At 40.4% G+C, this 24,794-nt stretch overlaps 1 protein-coding gene across 1 annotated transcript in view; it reads left to right on the top strand.

Annotated features, from left to right (window-relative positions):
* The first annotated feature begins 342 nt into the window (after positions 1-342).
* The window catches only part of cntnap2a (contactin associated protein 2a), a 401,654-nt gene continuing 377,202 nt past the window's right edge, over positions 343-24,794 (top strand). Inside the window, exon 1 of the mRNA XM_084103264.1 lies at positions 343-750. Within this exon, the coding sequence (XP_083959390.1) occupies positions 663-750 (88 nt within the window). The 5' untranslated portion in view covers positions 343-662. The remainder of the gene's footprint in view (positions 751-24,794) is intronic.

Genomic DNA, 24,794 nt, shown 5'->3' with positions numbered 1-24,794 from the left:
AATACAGTAGGCCTACATATATTTTTCTCACGCTGTATATATTCCACTGGCCCTCTAGCGGACCCGTTTGTACAGTAGCTGTGTGTAGCCTATAGTTCTGCAGTAGCATTTCATTATAATTACTTATCGTATGACCGCCCTTGTAATTTGAGTGAACTCTACAGCCAAGATCTTGCCCATTAGGCTATCAGCGGTCCTCCAGAAACAGCCTTAGTTATAAACATAAAAGCGACTCTCATTCAAATGTAATCTATTCTCTGCTGCCCATGAGAAGGCGCTCAAAGCAATGGCCCCTGTCCCGCGAGGGCTGCTCCACTGTTTCGTGGAATGTACCAACTCGGAGGAGAGAGGGGTTCTGTGTTTATATGGACGAGCACGAGCTGCGTGTAGTAACTTCAGCACCTGGCCAGCGACCTCCGCGAGACAGGCGTCACATACTGAAGCGCACGGCGCCACGCGCTTCGGCATGGCTTGAAATACCGCATTAAAGTGCTTCACTGTAGTCTTTTGTTGTTAAAAAGCCGGACTGTTGCGCAGAAATATACCCACACTGAGTATCAGAGCCGAGAAGCGTCGGTTAGTGCGGGTCTCGCTCATTTAGAGGCTTTTGCTCTTCCGGACAGCGCGCGCGAGAAGGAAAACTGACCTCACTGTGCTCGAAGATGCAGACACACACCGGTACCGGACTGAAGCTCTTGCTGTGGATTTTAAGCCACCTCAGCATCTCTGAAGCAGCTTCTTCATCATCCCGTAAGTTAAAGATGATTTATTGGCTCTTTTTGCAGTGGCGGGCAGCGGGAAGCATCTGGCACGCTGGCGTGCGTTATGAATTCTTCTGAAGAACTTGCATTATTTGCTTTACATGTTGGTCTTGTGGTCATTATATTACATTGCAGTTTATCACGGTCGGCAAGGACCAACAATCATTCGAGTCTGTGATAGAAAAATAGCACAGATATTTAGGTGGTGCTCTGGTGCAAGTGACATTTAATCTAAAGGACAAGACAATTATAAGCTTTTCGGTGCAAAAAGTACGACAGCGTTTCAGTTTTGTCTAACCAGACAAACCAGACCGGTGAAATTCAAAGGAAACCGGGGACTGTTCCAACACGTCTGTAACTAATACTTTAATGTAATATTCCCATATTTTCTTCAAATTAAAGTCGTTTATAAATGTACTACTTATCTTTAAACTTTGTAAATTGTTTTCAAGTACAAGTGCTGCTGCCGTTACAACCAACCCACTACCAACACCAATAGAAAACATTATGAATGGCTTTTATGTGGTTATCAAACATACATACATTTTTAAATAAATAAATGTATTTAATTAATCAATAAAAATGTTTATTGCCATCACCCAATTTTATCTCCCAAATTATTTTTTAAAATTGTAAACATTGGTATATTCTACAATAAAAAATAAATAAAAATAAAAATAAATACATACATACATAAAACATAGGCAAACAACTCTGAAAACAAAAGTGTGTTATTCACAATTATTTTTGTGTTAACCAAATGAATGTGAAATGTACCACTGGGGGATCCTGTAGATGTACATTGAAAAGTGTTACATCCTTCTCTGTCAGGCATGATATTGCTATTGTCACATGTAGATACAAATCTTGTGTGGATTTTATATATCAAACTAAACAAGAGAACCTGCTGAATCAGATGATATCAATTCTGCCATACCAACCATTAACATGGTCATAAATCAAATCATAATAAACCAGATGTGTAATTTTACTTTCTTACCATTTCCCCCCCCGGTGGTGCTCATTGAAAACGGACGATGTTAGTTACAATAGAACACTCCTAGCTTTTCCCATTGCAATAGGACTTCTGATGTTTAAATGCATCACATGCCACATCTGAACACACTGCAGTTTATTTTCAGAATGTTTTATGAATCATGTGTTAAGACAGGCTGAAAGTGAACTGCTGGATTCCTTGCTGAGCTGCCCTTAACAATGACGCTTGACTGTCAACACAGCGTCTGTCCAACTCTTAAAGTTGGCTATTGGATGAACAAATCCAAAGTGTTCTGTCATCTGGTAGAGTTGTTCTTGTTGCAGTGAAAGTGTAACCTTTTCGAAATACTTTATTGTGATATTTATTGGTGAATAAGTATATTTGGTAACACTTTACCTAAAGCCTTAATGTATAATGCATTATAAAGGTATGCATAATGAATGTTATAATGCATTATATTTATTCATAAATAATTGCAACCAAAGTTAAATGCATTATATCTGCAGATTCCTTGTAACATCTGAAACTAGTTGTTTGTCGTGTTTTAATGCATTATACTTTCTAAAGGTGTAGCAATGGATACATGTATTTTAACTGTGGTTACAATAATTCATGAGATCATACAATGCATCACAAGATGCATCACAAGGCATAATTCATGCATTAAAAATACTTTTATAATGTGTTAAACATAAAGGCTTTAAGTAGCCTAAAGTGTTACCGTATTTTTTATTTAAATAATAAGAAAAAAGTTTTTGCAACATACACAATGTTGGGTGAATTAGGCATGGATTTTAATATAGCCTGAAGCACCCACCACTTTAATATTACTACATAATTTAATTACTTGGCTAATTGCCTTGCAGAGAGTTAGCACTGCAAAATCAATAGAGTCAAGGAGAAATTGGTTCTTAGAAATAATTGGATGGTAGGTCTTATAATATAAAATCCATGTTTGTTCTGCAGCAACACCTAAAGCAGTTCATAGTCAAGCAATTTTCGACCGTGAGAATTATGAATGACTGATTTCACCGATACTGATTTATTGCACACACTTGCTACAGACATGCAAGTAAGCGAAAAGGTTTATCGCCCGGACTGACTTCAGGTAGCCAGGAATAATAAGATTAACAGCCTGGAATAGTCACTCATTTAATGGACCAAATTAGAAGCAGCCAAGACTCACTTGAATAAAAGGTGCCAAAACAATGATTAATCAACAAGATTGTTCTTTTTTTATTATTATTAATCTTTCCAGCTATGTGGCTACATGTGGGAGAGAAACTAGTATAGCTGAGATAGTTGATTCTCCCTCTGACAGATGGATGGAGGTTTGAGATAAATTTTGCAAATGTTAATTGAGCTGCAGAGGTTTTTGAAATCTCTTTCTCTCTTTGTTAGCCAAGACCACCGGAGCATTTGATATAAACATCCATCTCCCTACGAGCTCTTGCAGGTCTGATTAAAAAGAAGAGGTAACTGGATTGATTTGGCTTAAACGGGGGACTGCTGCTGAGAATGAAAGTTAGATGAAGCTTTTTCTTGTTCACTTCAGTTTCACCACAGCAAAAAAGGCAGAATCATTTATAATTAGTCCAGGCAATGGATGGCGTGATTAGTGTGATTTCCTTAATCACGTCATGAACATGATCGCCGCGGCTTGCTGTCAGATTTTGTTCTCTCAGTAACAGCCACACTGAGTCAAAGTGGCAGCTCAATGACCTGATCGGGAGCAAAGTTATCTTAGTGGAATGTGAACATGTCATTGTGGATGTTGCTCAGCGAGCGAGACTCCTCTGACTGAGATTCATCTCGAGACGCTAATTAAAATTGTGTTAATCAACAAACTGTTATTTATTAATATCTTCTTTGGATATGTGATGTCACCCTAATAACGGCGTACTTCTGTCTGTTAGATGCAGCAATTGCTTAGAACAAACGTAGTTACCCATAATCAAGTAAATGGATTTATTTAACAGATAGAAACAAAGGACTTGCAAAAAGCATAGCAATTAAGACCTAGACAATACAATGCTAGGAAAACACTGAAATGAAACCCACTCGTCTGGTTCAGTTCTTCAGTTGCACACCCTATGGGAAAACAAGACTGCTGCCTCAGGTTGCAACGCTTGGTCAGCTGAGTTCAAGCCAATTTGCTTGTCCTTACAAAACAAGGTTGATGCAGCTGTGTTTAAGACTACTTGGTAAGGTGAATTTAATGCAAAAGTTGCTTTTTGCATTCGTTTATTTCTTTGTCTTTATAATTGTTATGATGTCTCATTTCTCTATCAAAACTTTTCCCACTTAAAAGCAAATGGCAGGAATCTGTGGAGGCAGTCCCTGAAAGATGAATTCACTTATTTCTGTTAGCAAATTGGCTATTAAGGGACCTTAAACAACAACTTGAATGCAGTGCCAAGCTGAAATAACAACATTTGTCTTTGGCGGAGGTGCGCAGATTCTACAATCCTCCTAACGAGCTGCTTTTCTAGTTTTGTATGACTGATATGAAATTGATTTGAAGGGGAAACGCTCTCTAGCAAAGCGGTTTGTCTTGTATTAATCAAGATGAGTTAGTACACAAGGCCAGAAAGTCAAACTGACCTTTTAAAATTCTCTGTTTGTTTTCGTTTTGACATTAAGCAAATGCAGTTTGTGTGGTGTTCAAGACCTTTCTATATTAGTCAGTATAGCAATCATGTTACAAGAGAGAATCAGAGAAGATATGAGGATGTAGGTCGAGACAGTTTAGATAAAACCCCTAATGTATGTTATTGATTATCCACTACTTTTTGCATGATTCTAGTGTATATGTACATGTAAATGCAGTGACCTTGTTTATAGGGACTATTCACATGTAGAAACATGTGTAAATCACAATTTGAGATATGAAATTGCAACTGTGAGAAATAAAGTTGAAACTGTGAGGTGTAAATTGAATGGTTGTCAATGTAGAAAGATGCAATTGTGCGAGTCGCATTTAGGAGAATTAAAAAAGTTGCAAATATAAGATATATAGTGAGAATTACAGGCAAAAAAAAGTCACAATTGTAGAACTAAAGTTGCAATTGTGAGAACAAAATTGGAATTGTGTGATTTAAAGTTGCAAAAAACAAGAAATAAGTCATGGTTTTGAGAAATAAAGTTATTCACAAGATATAACAAGATTCAAGATCTTTATTATCATAAGTACTTTAGTACAATTACTTATTTTGTCCATTCCTCAGGGAGGGAGGACAATAAATTAAAAAAAGGAAGAAAGAAAGAAAAAGGAAAAAGAAGAAAAAAAGCATAAGGAACAATACATTACAAATAAAATAAATAAAGAATACACAATAAAGGACAGACCAGTAAGAATAGCCTAAACAATACACAACAGCAATAATGCACAATACACACATGCAGTATGAATAAGAATAAACAAGCAATAAGAACAAAAAAAATCCTCAGTATGAAAATAAGGATGTAGAATAATGAGTAATGGGGTAAAGTGATTTTTTTGATAACATCACAAATAAAAGGAAATTAGTCGCAGTTTTGAAATACAAAGTCGCAATTGTGAGAAATAAATTTTCAGTTATGAGAAATAAAGTTGCAAATGTGAGAGATAAAGTCACAAACAATTAAAGGCAAAGTCATAATTATGAGACAGTCACAATTCTGAGATACAAAGTTGCAATTGTGATAAAGTTCCAGCTATGTGAAATCAATTTTGAGAGAGTCGCAACTGTGAGATAAAAACACAATTGTGAGAAATAGTTGCAATTATGAGAAATAAAGTTGAAAATGTGAGATATAAAGTCACAATTACTAGCAACAGTCACAATTAAAGTCACACTTCTGAGATACAAAGTCGCAATTGTGCGAAATAAAGTTGCAATGATTTGAAGTTGCAATCAAAATAACAATATCACAGTTAAAAAAAAGCTGGTCGGAAGGATGAGATATGAAGTTGAAATTATGAGAAAAAGCATAGCAGTTTTGAGGTATAAATTGCAGTTGTGAGATACAGAGTTGCATTTACAGGAAATAAAGTCACAAATGTGAGATATAAAGTTACAACTATGAGGACAATAGTCACAATTATGATACACAAAGTCGAATTTGTGATAAAGTTTCAATTATGAAAAATAATGAAAAATAATAGTTAGCTGTTAAGTCACAATTGTGAGATTTAAAGTTGTAAGAAATAACTTGCAATTACGAGAAATAAAGTTGGAATCACAAGATATACAGTATCATCACAATTATGAGAAATAAAGTTGTTGTTTTTTTCTTATGAGATGCAGTGGTGAAGTATAAAGTCACAATTACCTTTTTCCTTTTTTACTTATGAGGTGGAAACAAGCTTTCATAGCAGCTTTAATCATGGTATATTTAAGGGTTGAAAAGGGCTTCCTTCACATCAGTGAAACTATTTATATAGACCCCCCAATATTTTTTGATAAGCATTTGTCAGATCAAAAACATTTCCTTTGCCAGACCTGAGCTGTGTCTGATCGACTTTCCCCCCTCGAATAACACAGACAAACACACAACGATATCTTGTTATTCTCTCTTTCCCTCTTGCTCGCTGTCTGACTCTGTCTCTTATATACAGTACACACACATATGCTATTTTCCTCTCTATCTCACCCACACACTTCTATAACGCACACATATAGAAGTATTAAATCGCGCACACACACGGTTTCTCTCCCTTTTCTCCAGGCAGTGGAGATGCTGTTATGACTATAGGCTCTAGACACAGGAGTGAGCTTTTCATCTAGTAGCACAGTGGTTGCTACTCTGAGTGCATTTGCTCTGGTCTCTTAAAGCAGGCCAGTAATAAAGCGAAAACGCTCCCAACTCCTAGGCATACCGCTATGAATATTCAGTATCAAAATTAAAAACAGTCTCATATAGTCAACATCTATTTGAAGAAAAACATTATTAATCCTGCATCAATGTTAGTGTTAGTAGTGCTATTATTTATAGTGCTATTATTTTAAGTGCCATGACTTAACCTACACTCATTTTCCATGAACTTGTTTTAAACACACCCTGATGTATTGATTTTATTCATTTTACATGTTTAATTAAACAATCAAGTTTCACTGCAGGGGTCAAGGTTTGGCTGTTTAGCGTGGGCAGTTGCCCCCTGCTGGTAGGAGATGTAACCGCACCATTCTGGGAGGCAAAAAAGAGTCTTTCTCTATTCTAATATTCTATTCTAGTGTATGTATTCATGTTTTCTGACTAGACAAATTTGTAGACCTCTGTGGTCTCGTCCCAACAATATTTAAAGAAACAGTATTTGGGAGCCCTGAGGCTACAACCAAACAAGCTGATTCTTATGAAAGCCAAATATTATCTAATCGAGATGTGGAAATAACGTTTTGGGGCTGCTCTGAGATTTTTATGGCTTATTAGCTTATTAGCTATGTTATAAGACAAATATGACCACATATTCATTGTTTTAAAGACATCAGTGAAGTACATTTATAATTAAACTGTATATCATAGCTGTGAATAAAAAATACATTTCGACCTCTACATTAGAGAGCTCTATATGCTAAGATTTTTGAAAAAAGAAAAGAAAAAAAAAAGATACTGGCACATAGGCAGGACACAGACTCGCAATTTCTGCTGCACTTATTCCGCCACTGGATGCGGGTAAAATCCAGCACATAATGTAGAAATGAGCCGTTCACAATACATGTCACTACCAGGGTTTAACGGTCTGCTGTCTAATAATGACCTTGGATTACTATGGTCAGAAATGTTGATGATGGAAATTGGAGCAAATCTCAGGGTGAAAGAGGGATGAGCAAATGTCCATATGTGTGTATGTGTTTAGGAAAAGTAAGCAAGCTTAGAGATTTAGAAACTGTAGCCTCTGTAGAAGGGAATTTGTCATGCTGTAGCTGGTTTCACTAAACAAACACACTCCTATACCTTCGGGAAATATGCAGCCTCGTTTCCGCAATAATAATCGGAGTGTTAAGGGGAGATTATCCATATCATTGTGCCAGAGTATCCAGCCAAGACATGTATAGCGTTGAAATCCACAAAATATAAAATCACGTCAAGATAACGACACCTAAAGCTTAAATTAAACAATCTTACTTTGGTTGTTCTCATCATAAGCATATAATTACACATTATTTGCAATACTGTATATTATTATACCCATGGTGGTTAATAAACAAACAATAACATAAAAGTGAAGTAATGAAGTGCTGTTTCCAATCGCACCAATGAATTGTTCATAATAAGAAGGTAGTATATATAATTTAGATTTCATGTATATAGGCTACCGTTCAAAAGTTTGGGGTCAGTAAGATTTTTTGCAAGAAATTAACACTTTTATTCTGCAAGGATGATCAAAAGTGACAGTAAAGATGTTTAATATTGTTACCAATTTCTATTTCAAATAAATGCTGTTCTTTTTATCTTTATGTTCATGAAAAATCCGAACAACAAAATGTATCATGGTTTCTACAAAATATCAAAGCCGCACAATTGTTTTCAACATATTTAATAATAAGAAATGTTTTGTTGTGCCCCAAATCAGCATATTGGAATGATTTCTGAAGGATCATGTGACACTGAAGACTGGAGTAATGATGCAGAAAATTTTACTTTGCAATCACAGGAATAAAATGTATATTTTAAAATATATATTAAAAAAATATATTTTAATTTGTTATAATATTGTAATAATATTTCACAATAAATTTCGTAATAAATTTTCACAATATTACTGTATATATATATATATTATTTTATATATACTGTATATGTTTTTATATATTATATATTTTAATATATTACATATTTTATATATATATATATATATATATATATATATATATATATATATATATATATATATATATTTATTATACATTTTTTAAATTATTATAATTTTTATTTTATTTCATGTCGCCAGTTGAACACTAAATGAGTAAAATTTGAGAAGGCTTAGACCCACTTTTATATTTTGCATATTTTAAAGGCACGTCTAATCGCAGCCAGAAAATGCCTCTGCTAAGCTTTAACAAAGTGCACTATGAATAAATAAATAAATAAATAAAAATAATGGTCTCCTAATCCCCTAAATAACTCAGACAGAGAGAAGGGGGGATATTAGGAAAGCTGCAATGCTTAGTGATGCTAGTATGCTAGGCATTTGTTAAGAAGATGTGCAGTTCTGTATCGAACACGGTCATGCGTGGGTGACAAACTTTCAAACTTTTACATTTGAAGTTTTACAGAATGCTTAACTGTGCTCTTAGAGAGCAAGACGAGAGATCTAATTGGATCAAAAATGAAATAAAATTTCGTCTTCTTATCACATCTTATTTATAATTGAATTTTTCATCAAAGGCATACTCTGCTTATTCTTTGGTGGCACAACCCATCAGCATGTCATTTTAAAAATGTAGCCTGTATGTATCAAGTACCCGGTCCAATGACAGATATTTAGTCATTTTTGCTCTTCTAAATATTTTATCAGAATGAATTTTTATTGATTGCCCTGCAGAAGTGCTCATAATCCTGTAAATTTGAGTCCCTCTGTTCTTCCTCTCTGATCTTCATGTACGCTTGCATGCTCTGCATCTGCTCTTCATTTTGCTCAGTAATACATGTCAAACATCTGACGAATGGCACCAAAGTTCATCTCTCAGTCTACTACTTGGTGATTTATCCTCAGGCTCATGAATGAATCTATGGGACAATTACTAATGCACTATGCTGTGCGGAGTGCTGCGACCCATGCGATTCTTTGGTGTAATGCCAGTGCTGGGATATAGAGCGTCTCTTCCAAGTACTCGCCCTGCACAAATCAAAGCGAGCCGTGCATAATAAAACAAAAGTGCTGCCTGTATGTTTCGAGGCAGTAATGTCCTATCCTGTGATTGGCTATGACAGTACCCCCCCCCCCCACCACCACCACCAAAAAAAATTGTCTCATTCTCTCCATTGTGGTCCCTATAATAACCTGAAGTGCAGTGGACTGGCTCAAGCGGTCGTGGGGAGAATTCGCCCCATATGCTCCTGAAGATTGCATCTCCACACAGAGGTGCAGGTTCTTGCCTAAGAGTGCTCCTATTTCTCTTTTCTTCCTTGTCTCTAATGTCAGTCTCTGCACACTTCACTCCTGCACGCTGAATATCAATGGGCCTGAGCTGTGGCCGCCTCAGAGGTAAAGCAGGAAATTATCTCCCTCCTATAGATGTCAGCTGCAAATCGTCCTTGCTAGAAGACAAACAACAGGTTACATGTGGCCAAGACTGTTGTGATCTTTAAATGTTGTTTTGGTTTTTATGCTAAAAATTGTAAGGGGTGTTTGTACATGTCTTTTGTGATGAATCAAAAACAGTGATTCTCAACTGCTTTTCTGCTTCAGCTCACATATTTTACACTGGGAAATCAAGTGTCAAACCAACAGTACAAAAATCATACTCTATCATTCAAAGGTTTGGGGTCAGACTTTAGGTCAGTAAGAAATTAATACTTTTATGTCTGAGCCAATAACCTCATGGGCCGCGCTTTGACAGTGCAGTTGTGCTGCAGGCGACCCGAGTTCAAGTCCTGGCTCGTGTCCCCCTCTCTCTTCCACTTTGCTGCTTATCAATTCTCTTTACTGTTGTATCTCAATAAAAAGGCTAAACACATGATGAATTAACACTTTTATTCAGCAAGGATGCAGTAAATTGGTCAAAAGTGACAGTAAAGACCTTTACATTGTTACAAAAAAAAAAATCCATTTCAAATAAATGTGGTTTTGAATTTTCTAGAATCTTGAAAAAAAATACATCATGAAATAAGCAGCACAACGGTTTAACATTGATAATATGAACTGTATCTTATGGAAGCTTGTTTTCACCACTGAATAAAAAAAAAAAGGTAGGCTAATTGTGACTTTCCTCAGAATTGCTTGATAAACATGCAATTGCGAGTTATAAAGTCAGAATTGTGAGATATAAACTTTCAATTCTGACTTCAAGTCCTTTTTTCCCCTCAGAATTGGACTTGGAGTTATAAAGTCCAATTCTGAGGGGGAAAAAAAGACTGACTTGAAGTCAGAATTGAAAGTTTATATCTCACAATTCTGAGAGAAGTCGGAATTGCGAGAAACTCAATTGTGAGAAAAAAAAAAAAAAATCAGAATTGTGAGGAAAAGTGAATTGTGAAAATACACATAAGTTACTTTATTAAAATAAAAAATAAAAAAAACACATGCAAAGTGACACTACGTGCAAATGCACAAATCAAATTATAACCACGGACAACCCCTCCCGTTTAATGATCCAACGAAACAAGGGAAGAAAATACACAAACTACTGACATACAAGATAAGATTCTACACTTGTAATAAACAAAAGTACTCATTCATAAACCAAAATAACAAATGCATTTACTCAGGAACAGAATTAACTCAATTTAGACAAAACTCAAAACGGCAAATTATGCTAACAAAAGCAATTCAATTGAGACCCAGGCAAAGCAGCAGACAGTGCAGTCACATCAGTAGGTTTAAATCCCACCCTCAAATAAATTACAGGAACCCTTGGACATAGTCACACCTGCTGAACATAAGAAACAAAATGACTTAAACAGAATTAAAAACCAAACTAAATAAAAAAATCATACATACCACAGGAGGTTCACGGCACTGTACTACACATCACTCGCCTTATGAGATTGAGATTGTAGCCACTTACGAGACAACACAATGAAAACATGCATGCATGTCAGTCTCTCGTTAACAGAGATCACTTAAAATACGGAAACCTACCTGCCAGCTATTGCAAGAGCCAGTGCACACCAGAGAGAATACCAGAGGATGCATCAAACTCTCCCCTGCCGGCCACAATTATACCAATGTTAACATCTCAATCAAGTTCAAAGTTTGAGATTCAAACCCAATGCTACTACACCTACCGTTACTCACAATGTGAAGTTTACAATGGGCAGGACCCATAGTGACACATACCTGGCCAACAAACCACTCACATTTTTATACTCCCCAAACTGGGCACTGATAGGCTCACAGAGTTGGCATGACACCAACCAATAACAGCAAGGGCAATATATCACCCTGCTACATTCGGCTCTGATAGGCTCAAGGGGTTAGCATGACACCAGCCAATAACAGCAAGGGTTATACATCACCCTGCTACATATATATGATTGTTTGTTACATTTTATCAGTTCTGTTTAGTATTGTTATTTCCCTGTCGAACAGACCTGCAATTCACTATTCTAAAGTAATATAGCTGTAAGCATACTGTAGCTCTGCATCCAATTAAAAAATTATGTGGACTTTGCAAAACAATCTAGCTTTCAAACTACTTATTCAAATCATGCTTTCGAGCTCTTTCCATTAGCTTTACCAGTCATCTTGTACCTTTTTTATGGCTACATAAACAGACGGACATGTGGAGGATTTCGAAGGGCTCTACTATACCTCACTCGAAAGCTCTGAGAGCCACTTATGGCTTTATATCATTTACTAAGGTGGCTAGAGGGGTAGCTGCCCATTAGCTTGCAAACTAATTTGCTAAGTAAACAGTGCTGCCTTGCTTATCTCTCTCATGGGGGGCAGCATTTAAAAAAGTCTTCTTGACTTGTTTATACTTGTCGATGTATCCCAAGCGAGTGCCCTGCTTGGTCAGTGCGCGGGGTATTTTTAGAGAAGCGCTAGTTGGTGAATAGCATGTGCCAGCCAGAGCCATAATGGGAGATGGAGAGGCTCTTAGTACACTACTAAAGGGCCATGTGTTACACGCAGCCTCACAGAGAGAGCATGTATGTGTGTGTAGGGGGGATGTACTCAACTGTACACCACTATCTCATGGAATAACAGACAGTAGCACCTACTAACCTGTCCAGATGCCAGCGGCACTTAGCGAGCGGTCGATGAAGGCACACAAGCATACTGTTTACAAGTGCAGGCCCTGTCAGACCTAGATAATTAACACCACAACTTAAGATTAGAATAAAGATGCGTAATTTGCATTCAGCAAGCTGTTTAGTGTCCACTGAACGCTTTGATGATTATTAGCATATTATGCTTAATAGTGGTGATATGCTGGTCTAACAGCTTGCTGTTCAGGATCAATGCAGATTTTTCCAAATCTCCAAAAATATAGCCTATGCACAGAATTTACTGCAGTTTCCAGCTGAAATGAACATTAGAAGTAGTAGAACACCAACAACCTTTATTCCTTTTCACACAAATTATGATTACAGGGGCATATTATCGATTAATCAAGGCTTATTTTTGCAAGGTTCCTTGCACAATACTATGTTATTACCTCAAAACAATTCTACAATAGTGCATGATTTGTAAACTAATACATTTTGATGCTGATATCACATAACTAGCTCCATATGTATGGCTTTTCTGACGTAGTAAACTTGCTCGGTAGCTCACCTGGTACAGCATTGCTCAGCACATGGTACAGCACATGTTGTCAGTGCTCAAAAAGTGTAGAAGCCAGACAAAAAGGAATGGTTGCAACAAAAAAATGTGTTTTTATCTTATGTTTGTTTTTGTTTTAACACTATTGGTTAGGTTTAGGGTAAGGATTACTGTACGATAGACCATTATCCTTTTAGCGCCACTCACCGCATATTTCATTTTGGAACTGCCGCGATGCGTACAATAACCAACTCAATAAGACCACTGCCAGATTCACATTCATCTATTTCAGATAAAATGGAATGCACTTTAAGCGCCACATTTCATTTACGAACTGCTGCAATTCGTATAACAACCCAGGTAATAAAATGTTGCCAGATTCATGTTAATCAGTTTTGGATAAAACTGAATGTGCTTTAAAGCACCACTCACTCAAAGTGTCATGAAACGGTAACAAGAAGCTGCAATGTAATATCACTTTGCAGAAATGTCGCCACAGGCATGTTTTTTTTTTTTCATTGGGCCTGGGTTGCTAAAAATGTTGCAAGGGTTGATGTGTCCTACAGCTCTCATTCAGTCTTTTTAGATCCTCCTCAAACCTGTGCCAAGTCTCTATGCTAATCGCACATCCTGGTTTAACCACACACGGGACCAAGTTTAAGTAGTTCTGCATTATTATTCAAATATATCACAACCTGCTGTAGCAGGAGTCTCAGGGGAATCTCTGCCCCCTCTCTAGCAAACAGCCATAAATTAACACACTTAACTCTGGTACATATTTGGACCCCCCTGTGTGAATCTGTCTCAAATTGAGCTTGTTAGGAGTTATGTATCGTTGTTCCTTTTCGTGGTGGAGCAACAAGATTCTTCTGAATATGTAAACACATTTGATATATGGATGCCAAGATGTACAGCTTATTCCAGTCCTCAATGAGACTTTCATACATTTCAGTATGATTCTGAGATTGTGCTATTTTATACTATTAGAAGAGGACAGGGAGAAGATTAAAAAACACCTTTCAATTTCTGCTCCTTTTTGCCTGCAGGGAAGAAAGAACAAATGCCTAAAAAAGCCACATTAATTTAAAATGTGTGTCTGCTGGGTGTACCTGCCAAAGTAGACCTATCTGCATATAACTATAACTACAAGCTATAGGCTTGTGTAACTACATATAGGGTAAGATGGGGTATTTTTTTATATACCACCCAATACTGATATCAGGAAGTACTCACATACCATCTGTTGTTATAGTACAGTATACTGTATCTATTTGGCACCATGTGAAATGTGTTAACTTCTAAATCTAACTTTTGTGGTTACTGAAATGTTGTAAAAACTTACACCCTGGTTATTATACAATATCATGCACATATTTAAAGCTGCCTGAAACTCAAGGTGACACTGTGTTTTGTTTGGTTTTTGCACTTGCATGAGTTTTAATAGCCCTTGATTTACAGATGGGTACATAATACTGTCAGTTGAAGCTCATGTCTAAAGAGAGATGCTTGTTTGCACTGGACTGATATTGCAGAGGGTTTAGATTAAACAGTGAGGTCAACTCTATAATTAATAAATAACTTGAAATGGAAGTAGGTAATACAATTAAAATGCCCGCTTTGAAATATGGATTTTGTAACAAATAATGTTGTAGGAGAAAATTAATCAAGCCTCTTATCCAATTATACAAAGCTCTGACGTTTCAATCAACTTCATGCCTTGGGGCTTCCCCTTTTAATTATGTTTGGTTATAGGACCTACAGGTAAATCTTAAAAGAATTACTGTAATATGAGCTGCCAGAAATGCACATATATACAGTCGAAGGTTGTCATCTTGGAAGACTACAAAGATGTTTGGAGAAATTAAATTTTCAAATTCATTCAAATTTAATATGCATAATTAACAGACCTTTGGATTAGAAATGGATTTTTTTTAAATCACATCATTGTACAACTGGTGTTACGGCGTCTAGTGAGATCCCCAGTACTCAGTCTCGAGCGCCTTCCCCTGAATACTAATGATGCATACTCCTCCTAGTATGCATCATTGGCGCTCTGATTACCTTCCACCTGTCAGCAATTAACTCTGAGTTCAAGCCTATATCTAGCTTGTCATCTCGGCATCCGTTGCGAAGTATTGTCTCACTCCTGTGTTACATGTCTGAGCTTCTTTTGAAAAACCCCTGTTACTTTGATATACTGAACCTTCGCTTGAACTAACCTCTCTGATTGTGTGCAGCCCGCCTTGTGAAACTCTGCCTGTGACCTGACTCTGATACTCGCCGCCTGCCCTGAACTTCTGCCTGTCTGACCTGCATGCTTGCTGCCAGCCCCGAACTCACACCTGGTTTACATCGACTCAGCCTGCTGCCTTTTCTGCTGTTTTGAGTTCCTTTACTCTACTACTTTTACGTCATTAAAAGATTGTTGCACATAGATCTGTCTCCGCCTTCTGAGTCACAACAGAATACTTCGCCAAACGAAGAGCCAGCAACGATGTCTGTCTTGACAGCCGCTTTCACCGCACAAGCCTCACAACTCGCTACTCACCATCATCAGCTGTCTCGTCTAACTGTTTTGACGGAGGAATTGGTGAAAGCGGTTCAGAGCATGCAAAAGCCCACGGTGGAATCCTCAGCGCACGCCGCGCCCACTCAGGCACCTGTTCTCTCGTCCGAATCCTCAAGCTTCAGCACTCGCCTCTCACTCCCTGAAAAGTATGAAGGAGACCCAGGTAAATGCAAAGGCTTTTTACTTCAATGTTCTTTGTATCTCGCCCGGGAGACCGCTCAGCATGCTATGGACATGGACAAGATTACATTCATCTGTTCATTACTCACTGGACGTGCACTGGAGTGGATCACCGCGGTCTGGAGAACGGATGGATCAGCTTTCGCCTCGTATTACGAGTTCCTGGAGTGCTTTCAAGCTGTCTTCGAGCATGCAGTGGAGGGAAAAGGAGCGGAGGACCGCTTGCTGGAGCTCACTCAGGGACGGATTCCCGCCTCAGAGTACGCACTCAAGTTTCGTACACTCGCAGCGCAGACCGACTGGACGGATAATGCTCTTAAGGTGGTTTATCGACGGGGTCTCAACCACGAGCTTCAAGCTGAACTGGCCTGCCACGATGAGGGAAGGAATCTGGACCAGTTTATTCATCTCTCCATACAGATTGACAATCTCATTCGCTCACGCCGTGCCAGCATCCGATCCTCGACTCTCTCACGCAACGTCTCCACCCTACACTCTCCGAGTCCCGTGGCCGCGGAAGCCGGTGAGCCTATGCAAATTAACACTTCCCGGTTAACTGAGGAGGAACGTGAACGTCGGAGGACTTTGAAACTGTGCATGTATTGTGGAGGAACAGGTCATTTCCGACTACATTGTCCTCAACTATCAACACGCAAAGAAAAGGCAACGGTGAGTTTAACTCTTGATAGTCTGAATCCTCTCTCTTGTGTCTCTGTACCTCTGGAATTCACTCAGAATGATCAGTCTTTCTCTACGTTTGCATTAATTGATTCTGGGGCGGCTGGAAATTTTATGTCACAAGATTTTGCTAAGCGGCACAAGATAGCTCTAATCCCCTGCACTTCTCCTCTCACAGTCGAAGCGGTTGACGGACGGCCCCTTGGCACGGGGCGAATTACTCACATGACGCAAGAGCTACAGATGCGCACAGGACTGTTGCACCGTGAGAATATTCATTTCTACATTCTGCCTGCTCCACACACTCCTGTCATACTGGGACTACCCTGGCTAAGGAGTCATAATCCTCACCTGCAATGGACTTCGGGTCAAATTATCCGCTGGGGTGAAGATTGCTTTTCCAAGTGCCTAAGTCCCATTAAACCGCTGCCAGTTCGAAGCATCTCAGAGCTCTGTGAAAATTCCGCTCTCTCCAGTCTGCCTGCTGAATATCGCGACCTGGCTGAAGCCTTCAGTAAAGCCAAAGCTACCCAGTTACCTCCTCATCGGGAATACGACTGTGCCATCGATCTCATCCCAGGTTCCATACCGTCCAGGAGACGCATTTTCCCCCTTTCTCAGGCTGAAACTGAAGCTATGGAGAAATACATAGAGGAAGAACTGGCCAAAGGATTCATTCGTCCTTCCACCTCTCCTATGTCAGCTGGCTTCTTCTTTGTCAAGAAATCGATGTCATGCATCGATTACAGAGCCCTCAATAACTGCACAGTGAAGTTTCGTTATCCCCTACCACTGGTTCCTGCTGCTCTTGAGCTTCTCCGCACAGCGAAATTCTACACCAAACTGGACCTACGCTCAGCCTATAACCTGGTTCGTATACGAGAGGGAGATGAGTGGAAGACAGCTTTCTCTACAAGCACTGGCCACTACGAATATTTGGTTATGCCCTTCGGGCTTTCTAACAGTCCAGCTGTTTTCCAGTCCTTCATCAACGACATATTCCGAGACATGCTTCAGCGCTGTGTGGTCGTCTACATCGATGATATACTGGTTTACTCGGATACCTTCGAGGACCATGTACAGCACGTACGAGCCGTGCTCCGAAGACTCATTCAGTTCCAGCTTTATACCAAGTTTGAAAATTGTGACTTCCATCAAACCTCCACTTCTTTCCTGGGCTACGTGATCATCCCCGAGGGCGTGGCCATGGATGAGGGCAAAGTCAGGGCGGTGGTGGATTGCCCCCAACCTACCACTCTCAAGGAACTGCAACGCTTCCTGGGGTTTGCTAACTTCTACCGGCGGTTCATTCGGGGATTCAGCTCTGTGGCAGGACCTCTGACAGCTCTGGTGCGGAAAGGAACCGCTCGGCTCCCCTGGAACGAGAGTGCTACGCAAGCATTCAACCAACTCAAGCTCCGCTTCACCACAGCTCCGATCCTGCATCATCCCAATCCTGAACTGCCGTTCGTGGTCGAAGTAGACGCCTCCAATACGGGCTTGGGCGCCGTTCTCTCTCAGCGTCAAGGTAACCCTGCTAAGTTGTTCCCCTGTGCATTCTACTCCAGGAAGTTGAACTCTGCGGAACGGAATTACGACGTTGGAGACCGTGAGTTACTGGCAATGAAGTCAGCTTTTGAGGAATGGCGGCATTGGCTTGAGGGAGCTTCCCAACCGTTTATTGTCTACACTGATCACAAGAACCTTGAGTATCTTCGCACGGCTAAGAGATTGAACCCATGCCAGGCCAGGTGGTCTTTGTTCTTCTCGCGTTTCCAGTTCACTGTAACCTACCGCCCTGGGTCAAAGAATACCAAGGCAGACTCCCTGTCCCGTCAGTACGACTCTGAGGTTTCCAGTCAAGCTCCTGAGAACATTCTCTGCCCCGACCGGGTCCTTGGTCCCATTCAGTGGGACATCGAAACTGAGCTAGAGCAAGCCAACACCAACGCTGAAATTCCGTTCGATTGTCCTCCCGAGAAGATATACGTGCCAGAGGCACTCCGTGAAGAGGTGTTGAAACACGTTCATGCTCTGCCCAGCTCCGGTCACCCAGGTATCACTGCCACCATTCATCTCCTCCAGAACCGCTACTGGTGGCCCACGCTACTCCAAGACACGACAAAATTCATTCAGCAATGCCAAAACTGCAATACACAGAAATCATCACGTCTCTTACCTGCCGGCCTCCCTCAGCCCTTACCAGTACCTCAGCGCCCATGGTCACACATAGTGATTGACTTCGTCACGGATCTGCCACCCTCTGATGGTCACACGACTGTTCTCACTGTAATAGATCGCTTCTCCAAAGCCTGTCGACTGATTCCCCTTCCAAAGCTGCCTACCGCTTTGCAAACCGCTGAACACCTCTGTAATCTGGTCTTTCGGTTCTATGGTCTACCTGATGATATTGTTTCCGACAGAGGACCACAGTTTACCTCTCGTGTCTGGGCAGCCTTCTTTCGGATGCTACAAGTGAACGTCAGCCTCACGTCTGGGTACCATCCTCAGGCCAACGGCCAAGCTGAGCGGCTGAATCAGGAGATTATCCGTTTCCTGCGGTCATACTGTCACCTTCATCAGGAGGATTGGAGCCGGTATCTCATGTGGGCAGAATATGCTCAGAATTCTATTTGCAAACACTCCACGGGTCTCACCCCTTTCAAGTGCATTCTGGGTTTCCAACCACCCTTGTTCCCCTGGTCCGGCGAGCCGTCTAATGTACCTGCTGTGGATGACTGGCTGAAACGCAGTGAGGAAACTTGGAACCTGGCTCACACTCACCTTCTACGTGCTGTCAACCACAGTAAGAGGCAGGCTGATCGCCACCGCCGCTCCGGTCCCGTCTATCAACCCAGCCAGTGGGTGTGGCTTTCCACCCGGGACCTCCGGCTCAATCTGCCATGTAAGAAGCTCAGTCCCAAGTATATGGGTCCCTACAAGATAATTCATCAAATCACTCCAGTGTCCTTCCGCCTTGCTCTGCCCAGTCATCTCCGCATCGCTCCCACATTCCACGTCTCACTGTTGAAACCGGCCACTGCTCCCTCTGAAACCAGGAATGTGGAGTCTGAAGGTCTTGCTTCTCAACCCATCCTTGTAGAGGGCGAAGAAGTGTACCGCGTGCGCCATTTGCTGGACTCTAGACGTCGTGGGGGGCATTTGCAGTATCTTGTGGACTGGGAGGGCTTTGGCCCTGAGGAACGTTCCTGGGTGAACTCAAATGACATTCTGGATCCCCTTCTAGTTCAAGACTTCCATCGTGAACACCCTGACAAGCCTGCTCCCCGTCCCCGTGGCAGACCCCGCCGCCGTCAGTTTCCTCGCGCCAGGAGTCGCTCCCAGGGGGGAGGCTCTGTTACGGCGTCTAGTGAGATCCCCAGTACTCAGTCTCGAGCGCCCTCCCCTGAATACTAATGATGCATACTCCTCCTAGTATGCATCATTGGCGCTCTGATTACCTTCCACCTGTCAGCAATTAACTCTGAGTTCAAGCCTATATCTAGCTTGTCATCTCGGCATCCGTTGCAAAGTATTGTCTCACTCCCGTGTTACATGTCTGAGCTTCTTTTGAAAAACCCTGTTACTTTGATATACTGAACCTTCGCTTGAACTAACCTCTCTGATTGTGTGCAGCCCGCCTTGTGAAACTCTGCCTGTGACCTGACTCTGATACTCGCCGCCTGCCCTGAACTTCTGCCTGTGACCTGACTCTGATACTTGCTGCCTGCCCTGAACTTCTGCCTGTTTCTGACCTGCATGCTTGCTGCCAGCCCCGAACTCACGCCTGGTTTACATCGACTCAGCCTGCTGCCTTTTCTGCTGTTTTGAGTTCCTTTACTACTACTTTTACGTCATTAAAAGATTGTTGCACATGGATCTGTCTCCGCCTTCTGAGTCACAACAACTGGAGCCATAGTTTAATATGTTTAGTCATTTTTCTTGTCTTTTAACATTAACTACACCCAACATTGCTAGTGTTCCATTGTGAATAAAGGGGCATAAATAATTGCATATGCGGCATATGCAATTATTTATGAGACAGAAACCGTCGGTTAATAGTGTGTACATCTTGAATGTGAAATGTTAATGAACATGCCACTTTGCTTTTTAATTGCTGGAACATAAAGTGCTTCTTACTCATAAAAGTAGGCTAACACAGATTACTAACTGATTTCATTATTAAGAAAGTATTGATATTATAATAAACTAATTTACATTTACGACAGGTGTAATTCATTTTACAGCACTACCCATTCATTTAAACGGAATCTGCAAATGTCGAAATGTGACTGATTGACCATCGTAAAACTGATTCACTGACGTCAGGGTCATTATACTGTATGATTGGCTCACAGAACATGTGACAGACAGTTACACGTTTTCCAAAGAATCAGATGCCCAAGTTGCAATTTCCTCCTTTAATAAGAAAAAATCTGGTACGACGAGGGATTTTAGCGTATACCGACACGAGAAACATTTCGCCTCGGCAATTATGTGTCTCGTATTTCTTTAGTTTATTGGGAATCAAAAGTAGCGATGCCCAATTCGCTACTGAATCACTCTTTTGAATCAAACCAGTTAACACAAGACACAACGGTCATATGAATAGATTCAGTTGATTATGACATGACAATACCATGTGTTTTAAATATGTACAGTAATACCATGTAAAAGCGTTTTGTAGCGGATACACAAAGTGCATCTGATCTGGGATAGGTGAATATGAAATGGCTTGATTTTAGCCCAGTTGTAACCGGTAGTAGAACAGTATGAGTAGTATGAGGCAACCCTCATACTAGTCTAATTGATTTTAGAGTATGTAAGAAGTCTGAAAATAGAATCATTTTATTTTAAAGTGATCCCTACTAGTATAGCTATGTAATGTAATGCATCTAGAAACGACTATGAGAATACAATTTTCTATTTCCCATTTGGGTATTCTTCATGTTATGAAAAATGACTGCTGTATGATTATATTCTACGTGCCAGTGTGTACGTGTGAATCAACACAATCCCAAAAGACTTACATTGTTCATAAGCATTTCTTTGTTTTTCTTTTCCCACTAAGCGGTACCCTTGTGTATTGTACCTCAGACAAATCAGCAAGTTACAGAATTTTAACTTCAACAACTAGGTCAGCTTATGACTGCCTTCCACTTGCTCTGAGCAAACATAAAACTATGAATATTTACAGATGATGGTATTTCTTCAATTTTTGTCTCTCTGTCGAGGTGTGGGCCAACAGCAATTCTTCTGCATTGTATTTCTTGTATTATTATTGTTGGTGTATGTCTGGCTAGGTGTTTACTAAAATCATTGGAATTCAGTGAGGGAGTTTAATACAATATTTTGGCCATTTTATGTTTACTTAAGCAATATGTAGATGTTTTAGCTTGGTTGTCTGCATTGTCGCAAGCCTTCTAAAAGGAATATTTTTCTTTCCATCAAAAACAAAAGGTGATGGTGAAATTAAAGGTGACATATATTGCCCCTCTTCACAAGATGTATTATAAATCTATGGTGTCCCCAGAATGTGTCTGTGAAATTTCAGCTCAAAATACCCCCCAGATCATTTATTATAGCTTGTCAAAGTTGGCCCTTTTTGGGTGTGACCAAAATCACACCGTTTTTGTATGTGTCCCTTTAAATGCAAATGAGCTGCTGCTCCCCGTCCCTGTTCAGAAGACGGTCGATCCTTTACATGAGCTTCGGATACAATAACAAAACACGCGATTTTCACTCATCCAAAGTCTCAGAAATAACCAGTAGCGGAGTGAAGCCTTATGGAAAAGACTCAGGAAGAGGTTACAACTTTTAGACTGCACCTGGACGTTTCTGAATAGTTACTGGATACATGGATGTAGTTGTTGTGGAGTTACATTGATTAATCTCATCGACTTGCATGTACTGTCTGTCATGTTTAACTTTTACACAAGTTGACACAGTTCCCTGAGGTCTTTATAAGACATCTGTGACATTTTTTGGTCAATAGTGTTCTGTGCAGCCAACGACAGAACAGTTTGCATGCTTTGCTCGAACTTTTGCCATTGAGTTAGACCTGGCTACACTGTTGTTGCTTGTGCAAACCAAATGACGGCACAGTGGGTGGAAACGTGCAGATTAAGGGGCGATATTATAATAAGATACCCTTCCTAGGTCAGAAGGGGAGCGAAATCGGCTTAATTTTCAAAATGCTTGCAGAGAAAGGCTTACCAAAACAAAGTTACTGCGTTGTCACTTTTCACGTTTTCAGGGTTGGTAGATGCACAGGGGACCCTATTATAGCAATTAAACATGGACAAAGTCAGATTTTCATGATATGTCCCCTTTAATGATTTTGACAAAACCCTTTGTGCTACTTTTTTCAGCACAACGCTACAAGTAAAAAAAGCACCATAAAATGCTGATTATCATTAGTCACTAAAAATCGTGCACTTGTCCATAAAAATAAGACATGACATGCTAGATTTGTGCTATATTGGAGATCAAGATTTTCAGTTAAAACACCAGGTAAATCATCTGAATTTTTATACATGTTGTAAGCTATTGAGATTCACACATCTCTCCTATGTTGGGAAATCATGTTACCCGAGTAAATGCCTCATTACTGAGAATTACCAGGCAGTAAATAACCTTGTGGCTCCTTGTAAATAATAGAGGTGTGTGTTTGTGAATCTCTGAAGTGCTGGCAGTGTCCTGACTTTGCCTCTCCAGCTCTTCAAAGGCGTACGGCTCACTGTGATGTGCTCGGCTGCATCACACAGTCCCGTAGAGCACCTTTGTGAACAGTTGCTATGGCAGTCGCTCGAACAAGACCTGAGCACAAAGATTTTCAGGTATGATATATTGAAGAGGTGCAAGTCATTAAAAACCCCTCACCTCTCCTTCAGAGCAAACAGACACATAAGAAATGAAAACAACCTCAAGGGTTAGTGTAGCTACAGAACAGACCACATTAAACAGGAAGGCAGGCCTGGTTGTCACACTACTCCAGTAGATACTTCTCAAGTTAGTATTATTTTTTTTAAATTCAGTTTCTGTATGTGAAGAGTTCAAATGCAAAAGTGTCATGAATGTAAGAGAGGAGACAAAAGCAGGTACAAGTGTGTTTATTAATAAATAAACAGAGTGGTCAGAGAGTCCAAAGCACGACACACAGGGGCGGGAGAGTGATGCAGGGACTTCGACGAGCAACTGGGCTGGTGATGAGTGATGAACACCGTGATGATCCAAATCCAGGTGAGTGACGACGAAGAACAGAGATGAAGACACGACGAATAATCCAACTGGAATGTAGATCACAGGGAACAGCCAAACGGGACAGGAACAAACACCGGAATACACCACAAAGCTCTGACAAAAGACGACACCGGTCACAGAGAATAAATAGGTGAGTAGATGAGAATCAGATGGCGCTGCTGATCAGAGATAATCGGAGGACACACCCACACTAATTAACACACAACAATCACATGAGACAAGGAAAAGGCAGAGAATGTGAACTGTGACAGTACCCCCCCTCCTAGGAACGCCACCTGGCATTCCCAGACACCCTTACCTGTCGATTGTAATCATCGATAAGGGAGTGATCCAGGATGTCTCTAGCAGGAACCCAACTTCTCTCCTCCGGACCGTAACCTTCCCAGTCCACCAGGTACTGGAATCCGCGTCCCCTCTGTCTCGAGTCCAGAATATGATTGACCGAATAACCGGCGAGAATGAAATACTGGTTTTAATTTGGATACATGAAAGACGGAATGAATTCTCCTGTACGCAGGAGGAAGTTTGAGTCGGACTGCCACCGGACTAAGGATCTTGGTGACAGTAAACGGGCTGATAAATTTGGGAGCAAGTTTATTAGAGACGGAACGGAGTGGAATGTTCTTAGTTGAAAGCCACACTTTTTGACCAACGACATATACGGGAGGCTTCGACCAGTGGCGATCACCCTTGGCGCGCGCCCCCACCTGGAGCAGAGTCTCACAGGCTCTGGTCCATGTGTGGCAACACCTTGGACGAAAGCGTGGGCGGAGGGGACCGCGACTTCGGATTCCAGGCTAGGAAAATCTGGTGGCTGATAACCTACACTACACTCAAACGGAGATAGGCCCGTGGATGACACTGGTAATGAGTTATGAGCGTACTCAACCATTGAGAGTTGCTGGCTCCAGGAGGAAGGATTCTTGGAAA

This window comes from Abramis brama, assembly GCF_963993115.1.
Source record: "Abramis brama genome assembly, chromosome: 24".
Lineage (NCBI taxonomy): Eukaryota > Metazoa > Chordata > Actinopteri > Cypriniformes > Leuciscidae > Abramis > Abramis brama.
Note: the sequence above shows the minus strand (reverse complement) of the source record. Positions and strands in the feature narration are given on the sequence as shown.